The sequence below is a fragment of the Spermophilus citellus genome, assembly GCF_964194105.1.
Source record: "Spermophilus citellus genome assembly, chromosome: 11".
NCBI lineage: Eukaryota > Metazoa > Chordata > Mammalia > Rodentia > Sciuridae > Spermophilus > Spermophilus citellus.
The window spans coordinates 127773371-127792820 of record NC_138192.1 but is presented as its reverse complement, the minus strand read 5'-3'; the positions used below and the strand labels follow the sequence as shown (position 1 = coordinate 127792820).

Here is a 19450-nt window from a genome sequence, read left to right as displayed (position 1 = left end):
CCCCTCCCCCCCGCCCCCGGGAGGAGCTGGGAGTCTGGACTCTCAGTTGGCATTTCTAGATTTTCAAAACACCAAGTAGGTCCATGGGTTGGATCTGTCCACTGTTAGTTCCCAACTCTAATGAAGTGCCATAAACACAGTGGTTTCAAATGATTTGGATTTGTCGTCTTACTGTTGGGGAGGTCAGAGACCAAAATGGGTCTCTTGGGCTAAAATCGGGGTGTAGGCAGAGCTGTGTTCCCTTGGGGGCTCTGGCCCTTGCCAGCGTCTAGAGGCCACCTGCCTTCCTTGGCTTGTGGACCCTGTTTCATCTTCTAAGCCAGCAGCGTATCGTCTTTCCATCTCTCCCTCTGATTCTGAGAACCTGCCTCCTCCTTTCACCTATGAGGCTGTGACTCCAGGCGCCTACCTGGGTGATCAGGGTAACGGCCCCCCTCAGCTTACTCCTGTGGTAAACGTGAGCTCCAAGGCCCACGGGCATCTTTGGGGGTGGGTGCTTTCTTCCGCCACAGTGGACCACCTCTGGTAGCATCTCTCCCACGCACTCACTTCATCTCATCCAAGATGGCGCTCCTTCTTCTGGCCACGCCAGAGGAGCCCTGAGGCTCACCACACTGAGGAGCCTGTGTCCGGACCAGAACCTCCTGAGTCTGTTGTTCGAGCAGGGCTTAGGCTTGTGGAGATGGCAGTCAAGCTTGGGCAGGTGGTCAGTCTCCCAGACTCCAGGTGCTGGGCAAAGGTGACAAGGTCCATCCTCTGACAAGAACAGGAGGCAGAAGTGCAGACTGATGGGACCAGACCTCGACATGAAGGTGCTGCTCTGAAGTGGTGGGTGGCCAGCTCGGCTGGGGTTGTGAGAGCTGCCGGAGGCTCAGTGCAGGGTCCCAGGCTGACCTGAAAGCATCCCCTGCTTGGTGCCCCTCTCCTAGCCACCCTCCTGTCCAGCCTCTCCAGGCTCTTTATTCTCATATCCTCTGGCAGAAATACCTCCTCCCAGTGTCTAGGGAAACCCCCTGGGTGCAGGACAAGGCCCTCCCTTCCCCGTCCCAGCCTTTCCAGTCACCTCCTCTCTTTGCCCCCCGACCCCCGGATGGCAGAAAGCTTGGGCCAATAAAGTCGCCCTTGGAGTTGGAGTCTGAGGATTTGGGCTCACAGAGCTGACAGTACTGGCAGCTGGATGGCTAAGGACAGAAGGCCCGAGAATCACTTCAGGAAAACCATAGACTACAGGACTCCTCCAGGATCGAGGGCTCCTGTTCCTTGTCTATGCACAGGGGTGCAGACGTAGCATATTTAGGTGACAGTGAACAACGGCAGCAGTGCAACAAGTTATTCCGGCAGCCAAAAGGTCTAAAATTGCTCATGATTTTACCATGCAGAATTCTCTATCAATCAGTTAGGAACGTATTGTTACAACCCCCTATAGTTTAAACAGAGATTTAATTGGATTACATAACCAGAAATAGAGAGTCCAGGTGAGATGATGTCCCTGCAATCTTCTTGGCCTTTTCCTCATGCTAGTTGCCTCATGATCACACAGTAGTTTCTGTAACTCCTGCCACTACATCATCATTTGTAACAGAGAGGGGGAAGGAGGAGAGCAAGCTCAGTCCTAGCAGAATTTTACTTACATCTGGTTGGCTAGAACTGCAGGGAGCTGGAAATTGAAGTATTTCACTTTTCAGAAATCTGTTCAAGAGCAAAAAGAAAATAATTGGAATTGGAGGTTGGATCATTCAACCAGGGGCACCTACAGGAATGTTAAATATCCACTGAAGGACGTTCATGGTAACTGCTCTACTCTCGATCCTTCAGATGTATCTTATATGGAAGTGGAAACTGCTGTTGGTGGTTCTTTGCATGATGCAGGGGTACTTTCCGTTTCTACTGGTCAGTCTGGGTTTATTTTTATACCCTCACACGTCAACAGCAGCACTACAACAAAGCATGAGGTGCACCATAATTCATGATCAATGCTGAGGCACGGAAGCTTGCCGGCATGCTTTCCTTATCCAGTTCCATGTTCTCATCCTTCTCACCCATGTGCATCCCCAAGGGCCACCTTCTGTGGACAAGAAAGGAGTTGCAAGCAGAGGACAGGGAGTTCTGCCCATCCCCCAGTCATCAGGCCTTATCTCGGTCTCCCTCCAGCTCCTCCCCAGCAGCAGATTCTGTAGCAGAATATGTTCCATTCTGCCATGTGATTCCACCACGCATGATATTCATGGTTGAGAACCCCCAGGAGAGCACAGCAGATTGTCAGGACGGGGCTCCAGAGCCAGTGTTCTGATGGGCTCTCTAGGCCAGCAACACCTCCTTCTCAGATTTGTGGGTTTCCTCTCCTCCCACTGAATCCATGCACTACCTATTGGTGAATGGCATTCGCTGGCCACTGCGCTGTGTTTAATTCATTGGCTTTTCAGGCCAAGAAGCCGATGTTGCAATGAGACACCAACCCAGCATTTATGCACCATAGGGTCGGGGTGACTGGCGACAGGAGTGACTAAATAACCACATTAGATTCTTGCTAGAACTTCAAAATGGGCCAGAAATTGCTGCTTAGCTGGGTTTGCTGCAAGGAAAATTACTTGTTCACACATTATTCTTTTCTTTTCTTTTCTTTTTTTTTAAATGGGTTCAGAAATAAGTGTTTCCCACTTCCTGGAGAATTTTCTACTGGCATTAAAAATTCTGGTATAATCTAGTACCATGTTAGACAATCACATTTTCACTTAAGAAAAGAATGTACAGTCTAAGATACTGCACAGACATTTCAACCGTGTCATTAGGCAACGCCAGCTTCTTGATCTAATTCATGTTATCATATTGCTGAACATTCGCTTCATCTTCTTTGAGGTGTGATGTTAGCAGATACTTTCTAGATGTTTCTAGCGTATACAGTCAAGCAAAACTCAGCCACCAGCTTTGGCTGAACAAAGGTCTATACATATCTTCTCCCTGCAGTCGTTAATAACTCAATGATCATTTGCAATATTTTATACCATAACTGAGAACATTTTTTGATAAGAAAAACAGCTATAGCTTCTCATCTGAAAAGTGAATGAAGTTTATCAGGGAACCAGATTTTATCTTGAAGCTGTTGATTTGAATTAATGTTCAGATAAGGATTGCCAGAATCCCAAGTTCAAACCAAGGAACTGAGATATGACCTCTGAAGAGGTGGTGGAGGATGAATGAGGCCAACAGCTTGCCACATCTTCTCCAGGAATGAGTGTCCACGTGTGCTGGGGGCGAAAGCTCATGATTAAGTACTGTTTTGCATCTGACTGAGTTTGAGTTCAAAATTAGCAGAAATATTAAAATGTTATTTAGAAATAAATCCTAAGGGAAGATTGGAGAAAACCTATGGGATTAATTGAACATAAAATTGAGGACTATTCCTACAATTTGCACCATGTTACATTGTTTGGTAAAACTGGGTGCACCTTAAAAAACCTGACAGTTTTAATACTTGGGGCATGCAAATATGCTTTCACAAACACTAACAGTTTGAGGGGACAAATGCAAGATTTAAAAAAAATAATAATTCAACTTGAGGCTATAACGTCATGTAATATAATTAACAGACATTTTCTATATTCTGTAGAAAAAAAGATGAGGGATGGGCAAAGGGAATGGGATCCTAGTATATTTTCAGAGTAGTGGTGTTAATGCAAATCTTCTGCTCTCCACCACTGAAGGGAACATGTACAGACAAGGAGCCAAGAGAAGTTCATTGGCAATTCCACAAAATTCAGGTGGTTGTTGCTGACGAGTAAGCACAGGGCAGCAGGGTGGAGAGGTTAAACGGGGCCACATCACAGAACCCTGGAGCTTATGATCAACCATTTCAAACAACAAAGGTGATGAACAGCCTGAAATAAGGACAAATTCATTTTCCAACCAGGTGGGATTTTGTCCTATTTCTGAAGTTCATGGTAGCAGCAGTCAGAGTTCAAATTGTTTCAGCTGTCAGTATTTGTCACTTGGAAACATCATTTCCGTATTCCATCACTTGACCATAGGAAAAGCAAGGACTTAACTACTCAGACAACAAGGCTGGCTTTCATCGGGGATGAGTAGACTATGAGACCCTCAGATTTTTACTTTTTCGGGGAGGTGCTGGGGATCAAACCCAGGGCTTTGTGCATGTAAAGCATGTGCTCTACCTCCAAGCTACATCGGCAACCTGAGTTTCCTAGATTGTAGATTGCAGGTAGTCCCATCATATCCTCTCCTTGTAGACACAGACCCCTCTGCCTCACATGCAGGTGACCTACTCATTTCACCATAATCTCAGTTGTCCCCCGTTGCCAACTGGTAACGATGGAGCAGAAGTTGGGTGTGTTTTTATGCTAATGTCTATATGCCTTTCAGACTCAATTCTGAAGCTGAATCATTATTTTTGGATTATATGTTTAATCTTTTTTGTTCTTCTTGTCTCAGATTGCAGATTAAGGAAAGATGACAAGGTATTTTACCAAGCCACATCTGAAGAATGTGATATTTTTTCTTTCCTATTTTTATATCAAATAACAAACTAAACAACTTGATGAGCTTTTAAAATATATCCAGAATTCATAGTATTTATCTCAAGAAAAGAAAGATTGTGTATTTTTAATGGCATCGTTTGCTTTTCTTTATGATGCCTTGACTGACACCTGTAAGCAGATAATCAAGGCTTATTAATTATTTACTTGATACAATAAACAGATACAGGTAACTATCAAACGTCCGAGGGACTGGTTTATACTATATTGCTTTTGTGTGGTTGATTGTTGGTGGGTGAAGGTTACGTTGCACTTATGCATACATTTGCCAATTAGATGCTTTTTAAAGGTATTTTTGAAAAGCATCCAAGAGTATGTTCAGTCATTAAATCATTTATGGGGCTGGGGGTGTGGCTCAGTGGTACAGCCCTTGCCTGGCATGCATGAGGCCCTGGGTTCCAACCCCAGCACTGAAAAAAAAATCTTTATCTTTTTTTTTTTTTTAAGTTTTTGCTAACCAATACAATTACCAAAATGGAAAAAGTGAGTAATCAAAGTTTGTGCTTTACCACAAGTAAAATTTATGGTGTAGCTAAGTCTTAGTTTGCATAGTTGGCTTTGTTAGATCAGTGGCTTGAGACTGACTCTCAGTGGCTTTAATCACTCAAGTAAAAAAAATATATTTCACGGTTTCCAAGACACATTTCTTTTTCACATTTTAGCATCTCTGAAATTAGAATGTATTTTAAAAGTCCTAAGAAAGCATTGAGCCATATTTGAATTGACAAGTATCTTTCTTCCTGAGAATGAAATAACGGTGTATCAATATCTTAGAATCCAAGAGATTTATAGTAATAATATATAGTAGTATCAGCTTAATAAGATTATTATATGAATATGTTAGTTTGTAATATTGTTAGTATTCAAAAAGGACTGATACTTTAGTCAACAGCTAAAGATGTATCTGGCAATTCCAGGTTTTAAATCTTTAAATAGTAAAGTTTAATAGTTGAGGAAAGGTTGATCAATGGGTGCTAAGTTGGAGTTAGGAGCAAGAAGCTCTGGTTTTCTCTTGCACAGTGGGATGCTACAGGTAACAATGGTGCAGTGTACATTTTGAAAAGCTAGAAGAAAGGATTTTGAAAGTTTTCACCACAAAGAAACAATAAATGTTTGAGGAGAGATATGTTTAACCATATTTAAACATTACACAATGTTTATGTTATCAAAACATTATATGGTGCCCCATTTATAGGTATATTTGTATGTATATGTTGAAAGAATTTAAAAATATAACTAAAATTTTGTAGCTGTAAATGTGAATTTTGTAAAACCCGGAAATGTTGATTCTTTCTGGAACAGATGTTCATTCATCTTCACATACTTCAGAATGAATGAAAGTTCAAATGTCTTCTCTTCTGCCTCTTCTGATATGCCCTAGACACTTCTCCCAAAAAGTGTTGAGATTTAAGTGCTAGATGTTGAACATTTTTTCATATATTTGTTGATTGATTGTATATCATCTTCTGAGTAGTGTCTGTTCAGTTTCTTGGCCTATTTATTGATTGTTTTTTTCTGGTGCTTTATATATCCTAGAGATTAGTGCTCTATCTGATGTGCGTGTGGTAAAAATTTGCTTCCATTCTGTAGATTTACCTGATTGTTTCTTTTGCTGAGAAGAAGCATTTCATTTGAATCCATCCCATTTATTGATTCTTGATTTTAATTCTTGTACTATAGGAGTCTTATTAAGGAAGTCGGAACCTGTTCTGACATGATGGAAATTTGGACCTACTTTTTCTTCTATTAGGTACAGGGTCTCTGGTTTAATTCCTAGATTCTTGATCCACTTGGAGTTGAATTTTTGTGCATGGTGAGAGAGAGAGTTTTAATTTCATTTTGTTGCATATGGATTTCCAGTTTTCCCAGCACCATTTGTTGAAGAGGCTATCTTTTCTCCAATATATGTTTTTAGTGCCTTTGTCTAATATAATATAACTCTAATTATGTGGGTTAGTCTCTGTGTCCTCTATTCTGTACCATTGATCTACAAGTCTATTTTGGTGCCAATACCATGCTGTTTTTGTTACTATTGCTCTGTAGTATAGTTTAAGGCCTGGTATAGTGATGCCACCTGCTTCACTCTTTTTGCTAAGGATGGCTTTAGCTATTCTGGGTCTCTTATTTTTCCAGATGAGTTTCATGACTGCTTTTCCTATTCTATGAGGAATGTCATTGGGATTTTGATTGGAAATGCATTAAATCTGTATAGCGCTTTTGGTAGTATGGTCATTTTGACAATATTAGTTCTGCCTGTCCAAGAACAAGGGAGATCTTTCTACCTTCTAAGGTCTTTTTTATTTTCTTTCTTTAGCATTCTGTAGTTTTCATTGTAGAGGTCTTTCACCTCTTTTGTTGATTCCCAAGGTTTTTTTTTTTTTTTTTTTTTTTTTTTTTTTTTTTGAGGCTATTATAAATGGAGCAGTTTTCCTAGTTTCTCTTTCAGAGGATTTGTTATTGATGTACAGAAATGACTTTGATTTACGAGTGTTGATTTTATATCCTGCTACTTTGCTGAATTCATTTATTAGTTCTAGAAGTTTCCTGGTGGAATTCTTTGGGTCTTCTAGGTATAAGATCATATTGTCAGCAAATAGTGCTAATTTGATTTCTTCTTTTCCTATCCATATCCCTTTAATTTCTTTCATCTGTCTGATTGCTCCAGCTAGAGTTTCAAGAACTATGTTAAATAGAAGTGGTGAAAGAGGACATTCCTTCTTGTTCTAGTTTTTAGAGGGAATGTTTTCAATTTATCTCCATTTAGAATGATGTTGGCCTGGGGCTTAGCATAGATAGCCTTTATGATGTTGAGATATGTTCCTGATATCCCTAGTTTTTCCTAGTGTTTTGAATGAGAAGGTGTGCTGTATTTTGTCAAATGCTTTTTCTGCATCTATTAAGATGATCATATGATTCTTATGTTTAAGTCTACTGATGTGATGAATTACATTTATTGATTTCTGTACGATGAACCAACCTTTTATCCCTGGGATGAACCCCACTTGATCATGGTGCACTATTTTTTTTACATGTTTTTAGATTCAATTTGCCAGAATTTTGTTGAGAATTTTTCCATATATGTTCATTAGAGATATTGGTCTGAAGTTTTCTTTCTTTGATGTATCTTTGTCTGGTTTTGGAATCAGGGTGATATTGACCTCATATAATGAGTTTGGAAGTGTTCCCTCTTTTTCTATTTCACAAAATAATTTGAGGAGCATTGATATTAGTTCTTCTTTAAAGGTCTTGTGGAACTCAGCTGTGTATCTATCCAGTCCTGGGCTTTTCTTGGTTGGTAGGCTACCGATGGTGTCTTCTATTTCACTGCTTGAAATTGATCCGTTTAAATTGTGTATATCATCCTGATTCAGTTTGGGCAAATCACATGACTCTAGAAATTTGTCAGTGCCTTCAATATTTTTTTATTTTATTGGAGTACAAATTTTCAAAATAATTTCTAATTATCTTCTGTGTTTCTATAGTGTCCATCGTGACATTTCCTTTTTCATCACGGATGTTAGTAATTTGAGTTTTCTCTCTCCTTCTCTTCATTAACATGGCTAAGCATTTATCAATCTCATTTCTTTCTTCAAAGAAACAACTTTTTGTTTTCTCAATTTTCTCAATCATTTCTTTTGTTTCAATTTTACTGAAACATATGCTAGGCATTTTCATTATAATTGGCCTTGGTGTGGATCTGTTGTGATTTTGTACTTTTGGTGTCCTATAAGCCTCTTGTACGTGATTCTCTGATTCATTCTTCATATTTGGAAAATTTTCTGCTATTATTTCACTGAATAGATTATTCATTCCTTTGGTTTGGAAACTATGCCTTCCTCTATCCCAATAATTCTTAAATTTGGTCTTTTTAGGCTTCCCATTATTAATGAATGTTCTGCTCATGGTTTTTTTTACCATCTTCACCATGTGGTCAACATTCTTTTCAAAATTATATATTTTGTCTTTATTGTCTGGTCCTGTCTTCCAAGTGATCTAATCCGTTGGTGATGATTTGTATTGAGCTTTTAATTTGATTTATTGTTTCTTTCATTTCAAGGATTTCTTTTTTTTTTTTCAGAACCTCTATCTCCTTATTGAAGTAATGTTTTGCTTCCTGTATTTGCTTATGTAGCTCTTTATCGAAATGATCTTTTGCTGTCTGTATTTGCTCTCTTATATCATCCTTTAATTCACAGAACATTTTAATTATGTACATCCTGACCTCCTTCTCTGTCATTTCTTCTATTGTACTGGCCATGGATTCTAATAATGCAGTATCTTGATTTGTTTGGGGCACTTTCTTCCCTTGTTTTTTCATGTTGTTCGTGTTTTTCCTTCTAGCACTGTGGAGCTGAGGTGTTACCGTTTTTTACCCTATAGGCTTATAGTGCCCCTGCAGAGTTCCAATATCTCTCCTTTGAGGGGGAGAACAATGTAAACAGATCTCAGTACAAACAATATACACCCTTAATCCAAATAGCTGCTATTAAGACATTTACGGTTTTGGCACAATATACAGAAATGGTTCAATTATTATCTACAATATAAATAGTAGGTTTGCAAAATGGTCTACAGTTTCTGAGGGTGGACAAAGAACCAGGAGTGAAGTGTAGGATGAGATGTTGCGTGGGTAGGAGGTGAGGATATGGAGTCATTAGATCTTAGGAACCTGTGAAAGAGGTAGCTAAAGAAGTTGGTTAGTAGCAGGAAAAGAGAGAGGAAGTGATTTTGGGGAGACAAGAAAGTGGGAAGGCAATAGAGTATATAAAACAAACACACATAAATATTATGAAAAATTTTAAAATGTAAAAATAGGAGATGAAAGAATGTACAGCACAACTGTAATATACTATTCAGACGTCCCAGTCCTCAGTACCCTAATTCATGCAAAGTATTTAGTTTCACAAATGTTGGGGATGTGAAGGTGGGAGAATAGAGTGGGAGAAGGAAAAAAACTCGAAGGAAGATTCAAGGATTGTTTCTGTTGGAGGCCAGTATCTTTCCTGCTTCCCTTCTCATCCAATAGGGGAGGTTGTCTGTTGTTTGCTGGTATCTGCACCCTCAGCCTGGTGAAGGTTACCAGGGTAGAGAGTTGGTCTTGGGTGTAGGGCTCCTGGAAGTGAGGTATAGCACCTGCCTGTCCCCGATGAGAGACTGCACCCCAAGCATCTCCTTTGGGGCCCACTCGTGAGATGTGGGTGCCTGGTCTTATCTCCTTATATCGCCTGTAGACCTTATAATTCCTGGTCTCTAATTTAGTTTCTAAACTGTATCTCACCCACCCACTCCCTTTTGACTTCCCAATCAGGAACCTTCTCCCAAGGTCTTGTGGGCTGCACTCTGGGGGCTGTGCGCCTGTCTCGGAGAGCTGTTTTGTATTGGGCAGTCACTGTGCCGGGTAGCAGCTGCCGGGGAGACAGGGCAGTTGGGGTCTCTCGGTATCTGCCCAGCTGATGTACCAAGCTGGGAGTTGCCCCAACTAAAGATGGCAATGAAGGTGACCCAGGGTGGAGGTGGCTGCTTGCAGCAATGGGGTGTTGGGTCAGGTGGGGCTAGGAGGCAGCGCTGGGCGATGTGTTCAGAGATGTGGCTCTGTGGTGTGCAGTGTTATGGCTGAGGGCTGTCTCCAGACCCTGTGTGATGTCCCAGGTGCAGGCAGGCTACCATGTGTAGGTGATATGGCAGTGGCTGCAGAGTTGACCCAAGATGGAGGCAACTGGGGGAGCCTCACTTTGGTAGATAGATGTCCTGTGTGGGAGCAGCTGTCGGGGGTCCTCTGATGACTCGCAGAGAAACAGTAGTCCCACTACTTGAATCCCAGGTCATGGACTGATACAGTATGCAGCCTCCCTCTAGCTCGCCATCTTGGATCAAAATGTTTCTAGATTCACTTTTAACTGTTGGCTTTGGCCAGGCTGCAGATTCACCTGAGGGCAGCGAGCCAGGGAGGTGTCCTCAGGGGCCAGCAGCCACAAGTCCCCAAGTGATTCAATCAATAAGCACAGCCATCCGCAGGCACTGGAAAGACTGACTTGTATAGAGAGCTCTTAAAAATGGCTCAATGAGGGCTGAGGGTGGGTAGCCTAGCAGCAGAGCACTTACCTAGCACATGCGAGCCCCAGCTCCAAAAATAATTATGATGATGATAATAATTAATAATAATAGCAATTAATCAATCCCTATATTTATTGCAGTGGCAATAAATAAATGCCTGTTTTATGTACTTGAGTTTTTATTCTATCAACTGTGTTATACTGAATATGATCTTTTTTTTTGTTTTGTAGGGTGGATCTTCGACATCACACAAAAATATGATTTTTCCTTCTATATATGTGGTTTGCTTTACATGGTAGGAATACTCTTCTTACTCATCCAACCATGTATTCAAATTATAGAACAATCCAGAAGAAAATACATAGATGGTGCACATGCTTAGTGTCACGTGATTCAGGTCGGATTTCATTTGTGGTACTCATGCCTACCTTGCTTGGTTGCTGTGAGGAGCCTGTGAGGAGCTGTGACAGCGGGGAAGAGCTTTGTAAATGTCATCGTCATTACTTTTTTCCAGTAGCACTGCCTCTGCTTCCAGGCATTGCTGGAGGGTATTAAGGACTACATATGTTTAAAGAAGATGGTGTTTACAGCTTATTGAATAATAGGTACAAATGCCCTCATAAAAACTACTCTCTCTTCTCATTCATTGGGACTAGGATTTTAGATAAGAAGACAGGGAATAAGAGCTTTTCAACTCATCTACTTCTTTGCAAGGTGTAACTGAAGCATCTGTATGCCTCCAGAAAGTGTGTGGATAGGTGGGTCTCAAGCCCAAGAATACGACTGGATTCAGAAATTAATTATAGGAAGTTATTGATCTACCAGTAGAATACAAAGACAGGCTCCAATACAGTTTAGTACACGGTTTATATTTTTAAGAATGAATTCTACAGCGAGGAAATACAATTTATAAATCTTCCCATAAGAGGCAGCATTGGCCATCAATTCTAATTCAGTTATTCGGTATTAAAAGACGGTTCAGTGATGAGCTGAATCCTAAGGCCGAACCTCAACAAGCAGATACAGTGAATGATTTCCTTAGCAGAAGCTGCATTTGTGCACAAAACCATTGAATCAAGGGCTATGATTCAAGCACTTTTATTCATATCACTGGGCTGTCAGATTATGAGCATGACCTGTGGCCTTGAACACTTTTTTTCTGAGTTTCTCCTGCCCAACAAATAGAATAGAGAACTAATTGCTGATTAACATATAAACTCGGTGATTTAATCACTTGTAAAGCATGCTGCTGAATCCAAAACACCAGCCTGTCAAGTTGTGAGGGAGATGAATAGAACGCCCTTGGTCTAGATGATTGTGCACCTGACACTGGAGTGGTGGTGACAAGTGGCCGTCCCCGGTGCCTCTCACTGATCTGTAGATCATTCACTTGCCTGAGCTGGGCACAGTTTTAAAAATAGTTCTCTTCATTGATTTCATACACAACACAACTGTGTATGAATAAAGCCCTCCTTTATCTGAGATGTCTATTTTTCTAAGCCAAACATTTTTCAGACTGCAGAATGTTTCTTCCGAGAATCATTTTGAAATTTCTGGCTGCCTTACTTGTTTACACATACCTTAAAACTATGGAAATTTCTACTTCTGTGGCTGGGGTGTACCTCATGGGCACAGCACTTGCCTAGTAAGTACAAGGCCTTGGGATTGATCCCCAGCACTGCAGAACATAAATAAATAAATTTCTACTCGCAATTTTCTCATCACACAAAATCAGTCCTTTAATATCATTGGCAGTGTCTTGGGTCATATTTTTCTAAAATGAATACAGCCCATTTTCAATTATCCTTGGTGATTAGAAACAGGAATGCGACTACAGTTTGGAATCACCGAATGCTACCCCATGCCTGATTAGCCAGCAGTTGTGTTGTGCTCTACCAACCCTCCAAGCTGTTAAGTGATTAAATGGACAAGTTTCCATTGGTTTCATCTCCATGATTTCCTACTCCAATGTCTAGCAGGAGGCTTATGTACTGAAAGTACCACCAAAATAACAGGGATAACAAAAGGCAGCTAATAGGAAAAGCAAAAGCATGGCTGACCGACACACTTGATATCCCCTCTAGTGATCTGAGAATGGCATGGGAATTACCATAGTTAACAATTTGCACGCCATCCTCCTTTGGCTTAGCACCACCACCAATTTGTTATTACAGCTTTGGCTGCTGTTACAGAAGCCCATCCTCTCTGTTTTGATCTGGTAATCATAAAAGCTGAGGCAATGCTATATATGTACATGTGTATTTACCCTAAAATTAGGATAACTAGATTGAAAAACATGCTGTGTGTTTAAAACCACATTACTTGCATTTTTCTGACAACACTAAATAACAAGAGGCAGTGTTAAATCTTCTGAATGGTGCTATAGCCCACGCGTCCAGATGTTCACACTTTGAGTGGTGCACTCTAAGTTGTGAACTTTTTAATCCAGTGACCCAGCTGCAATTACTCCAAGTTAGACCTGCTCACATTCGGTTTGCACACTCATTGGTTAACTGACTGTATTCATGGAAGTGGTGACTCTTACCAAAGCAGCAGATGTTCCCATGTTACAAAACTGGAGAAAGACCTGCTTGCAATATTCATGTTGATATCAGAATATTAATCAAGAGTTACAGCAAATCTCTCCTACTGATATTACTCTACACAGTTCTTTGAAGACACTTTGAAGGGTTAATTGTATATTTATTTCATGTGCTTTATAGTTTTCCCCTTACATGCCCAAGTGACTTTCATTTACATGTAACTAAATAAAATTTGTCCTCATTAAAGGTGGTTGGTGAGTTTTCATATAAAATCTCTGTTCTTTTGTTCTCAACGGGAACATTCCTAAAGTGAAGCTGAGGACTAATTATCTGTTTGGCTCTTTCACCTGCAACTGTGATTCTCCAGACCTGGTCACAGAACCTCTGGGTTGAGTCTGTTTATATGTAAGTTTAAAAAATTAAATTTAACTTTGAAAAAACAGAAAAATAAGTAAAATAGATAATGTTAAGCAGGTTCTAGCAAGTTTGAAGGAATAAAAACTTAGGTTCAGGGCTGGGGATGTGGCTCAAGCGGTAGCGCGCTCGCCTGGCATGCGTGCGGCCTGGGTTCGATCCTCAGCACCACATACCAACAAAGATGTTGTGTCCGCCAAAAACCAAGATAAATAAATAAATAAATTTAAAAAAAAAAAAACTTAGGTTCATGCAAAGACTTATTAAAAAGTATCTTTGTTCAAATGGTAAATTTAAAACACAGCTATTTCATTTCTGAAATTTTTATCTCTTACATATGAACAGACAGGAATGAAGATAATTTGTCTTATTTCTTTTAAATAAAAAATTGGAAACAATTTACATGTTCACCAATAGGAAACAAAATATAGTGCTTAGTAAAATTTTGCAATTATTTGAAAAAAAAAAAAAAAGACCAGTCTATATGTGGAATTGGGAAGCAGTCTTCAAGATATCCTTGCTAAAATTAAAAAAAAAAGCAAAATACAGCAATATGCCTTTTGGTTTTATTTATTTGTTTGTTTATTTTGCAGTACTAGGGGTTGAACCCAGGGACTCATAATCATAAGGACTACATATGTTTAAGGAAGATGGTGTTTACAGCTTATTAAATAATAGGTACAAATGCCGTCATAAAAACTACTCTCTCGGGCTGGGGATGTGGCTCAAGCGGTAGCGCGCTCGCCTGGCATGCGTGCGGCCCGGGTTCGATCCTCAGCACCACATACCAACAAAGATGTTGTGTCCGCCGAGAACTAAAAAATAAATATTAAAAATTCCCTTTCCTCTCTCACTCTCTCTTAAAAAAAAAAAAAAAAAAAAAAAAAAACTACTCTCTCTCCTCATTCACTGGGACTAGGATTTTAGATACAGAGACAGCCTGAGCAATATGTTTAGTATGTTTCCAATTCCAAATCCAACTAGGGATTGAACCCAGGGGTGCTCTGCCACTGAACTACATCCCCAGCCTTCTTATATTTTATTTTGAGAGGGTCTCACTAAGTCATTGAGGCTGGCCTCAAACTTGTAATCCTCCTGCCTCAGCTTCCCGAGTTGATGGATTTATAGGCCTGTGCCACCCCATCCAGCTCCAATTATAGTTTTATTAGCAACAAAAAGATCATTCATACACACATAGGTTTAAATACGTGTAGAACATTTCTTGACGGAGGGGACAAGAAAACTAGTAGTGGTTGGCTCTAGGAAAGAAAATTTGGAGGCTGGATGGGTCTTTTTTCTTATGCACATAATGTCTTTTCAATCTAAAACTTGTATCCAAAATAATTTTAAATGCATATTTGGGGTCCTACTTAAAACCAAGAGGATTGGAAACTTACTGAGTGGGACCAATAAATCTGCTGTTTGGATAAGTTTATCAGCCAATTCTTAGCACACACTAAAACTGGAAGCCCACCCTTTTAGTCAGCTTTGGGTGGCTCTGATCAAAAGTCCGGATAAGAACTACGTAGAGGAGAAAAAGCTTTTTGTTATAGTTGTTTGTTTGTTTGTTTTAAGGAAAAGTTTATTTGGGCTGACAGCTTTAGAGGTTGAGTCCATGGGCAGCTGACTCTGTAGCTCTGGTCCCAAGTGAGGCAGGACGCCATGGTGGACGGCCGTAGGGAGGACCAGGAGGCAGAGACTCCGTCACCAAGGACAAAATGTAGATCTCAAGCCCCAGTGACCTGCTTCCTCCAGCCACAGCCTGCCTGCCTATAGTCAGCACCAAGTTTAGTCCATATCAGTGGATCAATTCACTGATTAGGTTATAATTCTTGTAATCTAATCATTCACCTCAGAACATTGCTTTGTTGTCTCACACATGAGCTTTTGGGGGACATTTTGGTTTTAAATATTTGTCCTGACTATCATTTCCTTTTATGCAGCATTCTGGCCAACTGCTATCCATGGAGCACTTTTATTCTACTACAAAGGCTCTCAGCTCTGTCCTTTTCCAAATCAGAAAACGTAAGCTGGGCTCTTATAGGCACAAAGAAGATTGATGCGTAGTCCCCACCCTCAACAGTCGGCCTGCCCAAGTAAGCTGCTACCACCACCCACCAAGAGTGTCCCTGATCCCAGAGCTGAGGGAAATGTGTCTTGTAACCTGTTCCAGTGAAATTGTCACTGGTGATATACAAGATGAAGAGAAAAAAAAAATTGAAGAACTATCACTAGGAACGACCACTTGTCAAAGAACAGACTTGGTCAGAAGTCTCCCTAACACTCTTAAAAACCAACAGGGAGGTGGCCCACACCTGTAATCCCAGCATCTCAGGAAGTGAGACAGGAAGCAACCAGACTCAGCATCCCAGCAAGATCCTGTCTATAAATAAAATGGGCTGCAGATGTGGCTCAGTGGTTAAGTGCCCCTGGGTTCAATCCCTGGTACAAAAATAAATAAATAAACAAACCAACAGAGGTAGAGATGGAGGTGTAGCTCAGGGGTCAAGTGCTGGCTTAGATTATGTGAAGCCCTGGGTTCAATCCAGCAAAATAAATAAATAAATAATAACCAAAAAATAATGAGGGCTTTGTTTCTGTGGGGTTATATCAGCAATATTTAGCATACTAGAAATCAAAATTAATTTTTAAAATATGGATTGCTTTATTTTAAAATAACAATAATGAACTGGGCCTGGTGACACATGCCTGTAATCCCAGTGATTTCAGAGGCTGAGGCAGGAGATAGCAAGTTCAAAGCCAGCCTCAACAATTTAGCAAGGCTCTGAGCAACTAGTGAGAACTTGTCTCAAAATAAAAAAATTTTAAAAAGGACTGGAGATGTAGTTCAGTGTTAAAGCACCCCTGAGATAATCCCCAGGACCAATACCAAAAACAAATAACAAGCAAACAACAAGAAATATGCCAATATAAATAAGTGTGGGGTTTTTAAAGAAAAGCAGTCATGAGACCAAGTTGAAAGCCAATTTGCTTTTTTCATAGAACACCATGTTTACATATGCCAGACACATTATTGAAGATGAGGCTGTCTTTTCAAACCCAGGGCCTTTAATAATAACATTTTTATGAAAAATAACTATATTTTCAAAAAAGTAAGAATAGTGCCACAGTCTGGCCGGGCACAAATCACGAGCCACTGAAGCAGGAACAAACTTTATTTCCGAACTCCCGCAATCACCACACATGCGGCCTTCTCTCTGGACACACCACACACCAACCGGAAATCCCTCCTCCGGCACTTCCCCAACCAATGGGAACTCTCCAGGAATCCCCAGGAGAACTCCAAAGTAGCAGGCCGTGGTGGACAGCAGGGGTCTAATATATACAGCTTAACATAACCATTATCATCTCAATGGCTTGCTGGCGTCACCTCTCAACCACTCAGTTCTGGCAAAAATGCCATGCATCATTCGTACTCGGCTATGGCTCTCAGCAGAATAGTAGCATTGTTTTACCTTTAAATGTTTTATTGTTGTTGTTGATATCTGGTTTAAGAAAAAACAGGTGGATTCACATAATTGCTTCTGCAAACATGTCTTTGATAACATGCCAACTCGATGATTGGTATTTTTAAAAATCAGTGGAATCTAAAACAATATAAATGAATTTTTTTGTACAATGTTATATTACAATCCATTGAATTAGGTTACACTTTAGATGGGTCTTTACCTTATTTATAATTTTGTAACTGAACGCTTTGGTCATTTGGAAAATACTGGTCTACTTAGTTTTGTAAATCTTCCAAGTGTTCTCATATGAGATTTTAAAATCTCATTGCTACTCTATGTGTATAAATCACATAGTTATTCTATTTACATGAGATATTCATATTAGGCAAATTCACACAGACAGTAGATTAGCGGTTGCCACAGGATAGGGAGAAGTAGGGGCTGGGAAGTGCTGATAATGGTCTCCTTTTGGGGTACTGAAAACGTTCTGGAACTACAGAAAGGTGATAGTGACACAACTTTGTGAATATGTAAAAACCACTTTAAAAGGGTAAATTTTAGAGGATGTGAATTATGTGTCAGTTTTTAAAATTGCATATGTTAACACTTGCCACCAACCTCATTAGAAATGTAAAGTATTGAAAATACTGGAAAGTAGCCAGCTCATGGAGGTTGACGAAAAGTTCTCCAAAATTCTGTGTTTACTTTGGAAAGCCTGAATATTATTATCCTTGGCAAACAAATGTTTTTCTTGAAGAGACAGCCTCCTCTTCAATAATGTGTCTGCCATATGTAAACATGGTGTTCCTTGAAAAAAGCAGATTGGCTTTCAACTTGGTCTCATGACTGCTTTTCTTAAAAACAATCGTTACATTTGAATCTGCGGCAGACATGCTTTGTGTTTCCCTTGCCATTCACACTATTACAAAGACGTGGGCTCAACGATGAAGATTTAGTGATTTTTACTCTTTCATCAAAGATATCCGTAAGTGAATCTGGCTATGATTAGCCAGCAGTTGCTTGGCGGTGACGAATACCATGACACTAGTGCCTTTTGGTGACACTGCTTTGACTCGAACTCAGGCACTAGCACTTTTACCCACTGTTTTTGCACCATCGGGGTGAACATCAACAGTTGCTCCAGAATCAGCCACAAGGGAATAAAGTTAGTCAGCACTCACTCCAAATGTTCCTGCACCACTGTATTTATTCCCATAAAATAAATACATATAAATGCATATAAAAGACTTTGATCTGTTGCTGCTGGGACCAGATGAACACAAGGAACACAGCGAGTCTATCGATTTGGTCCTGTGTAAGGCAACAGAATAGTCCTGCAGTTCAGCCTCCATGTTCACAGCTGAATCTTTAACTTGACAAGCTACTGCGCCATTAGAAAGTGGCACTGCAGTGCTTTTCTTTTGCTGACTTTCCATCCAGCAGGCATTCACCAACATCAGCTGTGCCAGCTTGCGAGCTTCGCTCCAAGCTCTTCAGTGCAGTAGCTAACCCTGGGCAGTACTTCAATGGCTCTTTCATTTCTGCTTTGAAAAACTGTTAATGATCAATTTTTGGTTTTTAACAAACTCATCACATCTACATTTAAAATATGCAATTCCTTTTTTTCCTTAAACCCTGAACCCCTCAAAATGATATCACAATTTAAGAAGTATCAAAAAGGTGAAATTTTTACATCATAAAGCCAAGAAAAAATACCTTTTGAATCATATTTATACTTTTTAGTACGCTTCTTTTCTCTAAATGAAGTTGAAAACTCTAATATGTCAGTTTCATCTTTTTCAGCATCTTTAGTCCTAGATAGTGCAGCTGTGGGCTAAAAGAGAATCTAATCACCATTTATAAAGCTGTGATCCACCTGGCCCAGTGTCATATGCCTGTACTCCCAGAGACTCAGGAGGCTGAAGCAGGAGGATCACAAGTTCAAGGCCAGCCTAGGACACTTAGCAAGACCCCCCATCCTGAAATAAAAATAAATAGGCCTGGGGATATAACTGAGTGGTAAAGTACCTCTGGGTTCAATCCCTAGTACCAAAAACAAAACAAAAACAATCTATGTATGATCCATTCTTAAGCATAATAAAAGTGAATACATTTTAAAATATTGAATTCTAAAATAAGGTTGTAGCATGGTTTAAAACTATCTTGCAAACTAATACAACAGTATGTCTACCTCTTGTATTTCTATATAGGAAAACTTAAGGATACCAAAATTGATTGGGTGATAATGTAGTCACATAAGTTACAGTAGGTGTCACAAAGGTAACTAGCAAAAGCACCACAGAAGTACTAAGAACAAATTGAGCCTCTGAAAATTCAGTGTGTCACAGGGCATTGTGCTGCACCCCTGGAATCACTGCAGCTTGGGAAGTTGAAGCAGGAGGATCATAAGTTCCAGGTG

The 19450-nt window shown here is 40.1% G+C and overlaps 1 protein-coding gene across 1 annotated transcript in view; it reads left to right on the top strand.

Moving 5' to 3' along the window:
- The window catches only part of SLC16A14 (solute carrier family 16 member 14), a 29792-nt gene extending 17116 nt beyond the window's left edge, over positions 1-12676 (top strand). The window contains exon 5 of the mRNA XM_081262352.1: positions 10835-12676. Coding sequence (XP_081118478.1) covers positions 10835-10986 — 152 coding nt within the window. The 3' untranslated portion in view covers positions 10987-12676. The remainder of the gene's footprint in view (positions 1-10834) is intronic.
- The last annotated feature ends 6774 nt before the right edge of the window (positions 12677-19450 follow it).